General features: G+C 39.6%; 1 protein-coding gene across 1 annotated transcript; it reads left to right on the plus strand.

Moving 5' to 3' along the window:
• The first annotated feature begins 3,592 nt into the window (after positions 1-3,592).
• Positions 3,593-4,505, plus strand: LOC115033296. Its single transcript, XM_029485612.1, has 2 exons — positions 3,593-4,049; positions 4,127-4,505. Exons 1-2 carry the CDS (start codon positions 3,981-3,983, stop codon positions 4,361-4,363), a joined length of 306 nt encoding a protein of 101 aa, XP_029341472.1. The 5' UTR covers positions 3,593-3,980; the 3' UTR covers positions 4,364-4,505.
• The last annotated feature ends 539 nt before the right edge of the window (positions 4,506-5,044 follow it).

Genomic DNA, 5,044 nt, shown 5'->3' on the forward strand with positions numbered 1-5,044 from the left:
AACGTAGGCCAAAGGCGAAAACAACAATTTGTTATAGCTAATCACACATTAATGTGATTCAGCTATAATATGATATTAATCATGTAGATATTATACATCTAGTATAATTTATAATAGGTAATGTAGGCATATAACGGGAAGTGTGGGTCAGAGGTGAAAACAACAAGTTGTTTTACCTAGTTCCACAATAATGCAATTCGACATTAGTAGGGAAGTAATATCAGAATCCAGCTATCACGCCACTAGTACGTCATTGTTAGAACCCACATAAATACGGGTAGAGCGCCTACCATTACTTAGAAGATAGTCAGCCCTCGTCGTAGGTCTAACAAGCTTACGACAGTGCTTATAATTATTGTGTATTTGAATTTGTAATAATAAATTGTTAAATTATTGTTATCTTTAAAAAGTCTAAAAAGTGTTTATAATTATCACCTATCTTTCTCATCAACGACTCAAGACAACGACGAACGTGCGACGTCGTTAAATAATTATTGTATTAGTGTTCAACGTGTCCTGCACGGCGATCACTACAGCTGTATGTATAATTTTTTTACATTTTATTGTTCTACGGATATTATATTAATTTTTTTTTTTAGAAGTGACTGGAGGTACGTGGGTGATATCGACCCACGTTCTCCAAAAGTCACCCAAACTCGTGCTAAAATGCACGAGGCTGGCGTGTCTCAGGGACTCGTGAGATTCGGCTAACTCATGTATGATCGCAATCGAGATTACGTGGATTAGGCCTACGGGGACACCACATTAAACAAAACTGTCGACGTGGTAACGTCAGTGGACTAGGCCTACGGGGATACCACTTAAAAAAAAACGCATCCTAAATGCTATACCTCATTGGGTGATGTCGAAAATAGTAATAAAAAAAATATTGTGCCCCTATGTTTTGAATTGTTCATGTATTAATTTATTTTTTTTATTATCAGATGGACTGGTTACTGACGGAGGATCAGTACTATGCCAAGAGAAAACTATCACAATGCGGAAAACCCGCCCCCATTACTACACGTTTTCGACACCAGGGTGCACTACCCCTTCGGAAAAGTATCCGGACAATCCGTTCCGGATATTGTCTACCGTAAAGTGCCGGTAGTGACACCCACAGACGACAGTTGTTTATAGTGACGGGGGCTGGCACTCCAACGGCTGAATTAGGGAAGGACGTAGGGGCTGGGGTGCCTAAGAGAACTATAGTTAGGGATCTCTATGTCGATGATGTTTCAAAATATCTGTGTTATTATAATTAAATTAGTTATGTAAGCCCCTAGCAGTTAAAAATTAGTACCTATAATATCCCCAATCCCTAACACATAACACAGATAATTTGACACCTTTTAAAAAACTCAAGTGATATGTGGTGTTATAATTATATTAAATTATTAAGCCCCCTTATGTATAAGATCCCAAATCCTTAACAACACGGATCATTTGACCACCCATCTCATTTATCCCATTTCCACTCATTATTAGAAACCATTATCAAATTTAATAATTTCCACCAGTTTAAATAATACAATTGTGTGAAGAAATTTAAGTTTTATTTAATTGTATTGTTCAGTTATGTGAGATGCAAGGAATACAAGAGTGGATGTCCAGCAACAGGATCGATATCGGTAAATTTGAATGACAATGCATTTTTCATCAAGAAGCGACATGATCATAGAGTAAGGAGAGATGACACACCCATGAGGGAATTACGGAACATTTTTGCAGAACAGTGTGTAGCTCATAGTCCTACACCTTATTCAGCTGAAGCATTATACATGCAAGCAATTAAAAAGTAATGTTTAATACAATAATTATTTTGATAAATTTCAACAGTAATTACTATCATTGTTATAAATTAATTTTCAGTTGTCCAGAAGGAGCATACAATTATACATACCTCCAAGCCACAGAGAGAATGCGCCAAATAAGAAAATCCATATTCCCCCCCAACTCCAAGGAATCTTTTACACCTCCATCAACTTTTACAAATGAATGAAAACCAACACTTTGCTCTCACATTCCAGGCACAACCAAATCTGTAAAAACTAATATTATTCAGTAAAAAAATTTAAATGTAAATGATAGTAGTATAAAATAGAGAGTTCAGACCGCCGAACCCCCGAACCTTACTGATCCTTGCTGAACCCCCGAACCCTGAACCTTGCTCGTCATGGCCGCCGCCCGATCGCGCACGTTCGTGACGTATATTTTACCCCACCCCACCTCACCACCCAAACCCGCCGCCCATTGCTCATCCTTGCTCGTCATCACCGCCGCCCTGCATGTAATATCTTAGAACAGTGGCGACGTGACAAGAGTTTTATGAGACCCGGGTCTCATGGCGATTTAGGTGGGTGGGTAGATGTGGGTGGTAATGTTTATTACTTTTCTATGGTGTGTAGTGTGTACCTATTATTATAAATGTACTCGACACTCGTAAACTCTTTTGAGGGTGGGTAATCCCTGTTTGTGCACCGGCGTTTCTGCTCCGCGGGGCATCGCGTCGGGTGTCGAACATTCGCGACCGTGAACCCCGTCCCTCTCACCCACCCGTGATCGCGCTGCCAGCCGCGGGCTGCGATCGTCAACGAGTTCTCTCGGCACGTCCGTGCTTGGCCGGTCGAATTGTCGTTTTCGTACCCGCGCCGTCTTTGTCGTTGATGTTGTGTCCGGATCTGTCCGTCGACCACGTTTTCTTTTTCCGCGCACACGCTATTTTTTTTTTATACGCGCGTTTTCCGCTCATTGTGTTTCATTTGTACTCGGCCGTTTTCGACCTCCACGTGTGTCAACGTGCCAGTCCGTTACTGACTTAGGTAACGTCGTTTCTAGGCTCATCCACCGTAGTGCGTGTTCGGACCCCCTTGTCGTCCATCACCGTACGCGTGAATAATCGGCGATCGCGTTCGTGCGTTATACCGTGTACGCTTATCGCGTCGTTAAGTGCGTCCCCTTTCGCTGATCCATCGTGGGTCGCGATCGGCCGAATTCGGGTTTTTCCCGTAATTTTCCACTGCACCCGGTGGTACGCCGTTACGCCGCGAGCGCCGCACCAGTCAGGTGTGCCAATTCCGGTCATCGCCCGGTGCGTTCGAACGGTGCACCGTTCCCATCGTGTTGCTGTCAGTTGGTACCAGTGTTGTCATCGTCGTGTCCAGGAGTCAGCTGTTATCAGTCCAGGACATTGTCACCACCACCACCGGCAGATAAGATTTATTTTGTTATTGTTTACCTAGTATATATTTATACATCGCCATTCCCCGTCAGTAGGTCATTGTACGGTATGATCATACCCCCCCGTTTATAACACTATTGTCTTGACTATTTTCTACCTTGTAACAATACAGTTGTTCAGTGCCACCAGTGCACACCTTCAATTCGTGTTCGCTTATTTAATAGTAATGTAAGTTGTTAGGTTACCTTACTCTTCTTACACACACAGGTCACTTCAGCTTGCACATACCCGCCGCAAGTGTCGTACGGCCAGCTAACGACCAAAGGTTCAATAGCTCCGTGACGGTGCGCAAACAATCCCTAAAAACGTTTTTGTCTCATGAATGAAAAATGTTCACGCCACCACTGGTGACCTAGAAACCCAGTCGTATTTTTAACGTTGTACCCTTCATTTGTGATATTTATTCCTTTTGATTACTTTTATTTTAATTTTTTTATATTAACTAAATAATTATGTGTCGTATAATTCTCGAAGACGACATCTCACCTAACGAACGAATTTTGCAAAATGCGTAAGTGTTAGTAATTTTAAATTATTTTGATATATATTTATATATACATATTTTTTTATTCAGTGAGATAATTGAGCCGCCGGTCGTTCGGTCAGCTAACCCTGACACTATAATTTATTCAAGACGGTTGCATCAAGAATATTCACTTATAAATAATTCAGGTCATATCCTCAAAAGAGGATATGGTCAGCACATGCGAGATCGGTTTCTGTACGGTGTAATGTAGAAATGAGAGTTTTGTGTATGTTGATGCGTGAAAGTCATTATGATCGATCGATTCCTGAAGATGAGGTTATAGTAAGTTTAAACGTACGAATATTCAAATATTGTAGATAATATGATTAGATTTACTAATATCAGATAATTTATTATAGATTCAACTATCGTTTCGTGAGTTATTACACTCATCTAGAACGATCAGGAGGTATACCCAGTATATCATTATGCAGTTACTATATGGACTCAGGCGAATTGCGATTTTTGATTCCGAACGCATTAGGGAAAAATTAAAAATGGATTGGACGTTAAATGTCCTAACCATTCTTACCTACTTAGATTTCGACTTCGACACTTCTCGTTTTATACTACATAGAATAAGAAACCTGAACTAAAAATGAACTTATAAATAATATTTTCCTTATTACCATACATCAGTTTATATTATTTCAGAAAAACTATATGCTCACTATCTTTACTAACATAATATCTATTTTCACCTAGCATCGTGTTTCTCTAAATAGTTGAAAAAAAAAACTACCTACTTCAACAAACAATGTTTGACATCAACGGACGGTCGGTACCTTACCCATGTGGCTGGTCGATCAGTGTGTATCCAGTCTTTTGTCCGGTGTACACACATTTTGCGTTTACAGTTTTTCTCAACAGATATTCAGATACGGATTTATCTACTTATATAATATTTTTATTTATCATAGTAGGTATTTATAATTTTTATATTTCGTTTGTGATAATCATTACCGGTAAAAATGTAAGTATTTTGTTTTATATTATTCGTAAGATATTTTAAGAATTACATATAATCCGATTTTTAGATGTCAAATAATTCATCACCGAGTACTCCGGTATATGGAGGAGATGAGTATAATCGACGTCTGGCCGAAATACATAGCCAGTCTCCAGTTTTCATCAACATGGATGAGCATGACCATAGGCGCAAATAGACAAATTATTTTGAGGGGACTAAAGCCCCTCCTATAATATTTTCTAAAAATTATTTATGCTCAGTACTAATAACTGACTTTTGAACTGGGGGGACTTGGCAGAAATGTGGG

This window comes from Acyrthosiphon pisum, chromosome X (assembly GCF_005508785.2).
Source record: "Acyrthosiphon pisum isolate AL4f chromosome X, pea_aphid_22Mar2018_4r6ur, whole genome shotgun sequence".
NCBI classification, from domain to species: Eukaryota; Metazoa; Arthropoda; class Insecta; order Hemiptera; family Aphididae; genus Acyrthosiphon; species Acyrthosiphon pisum.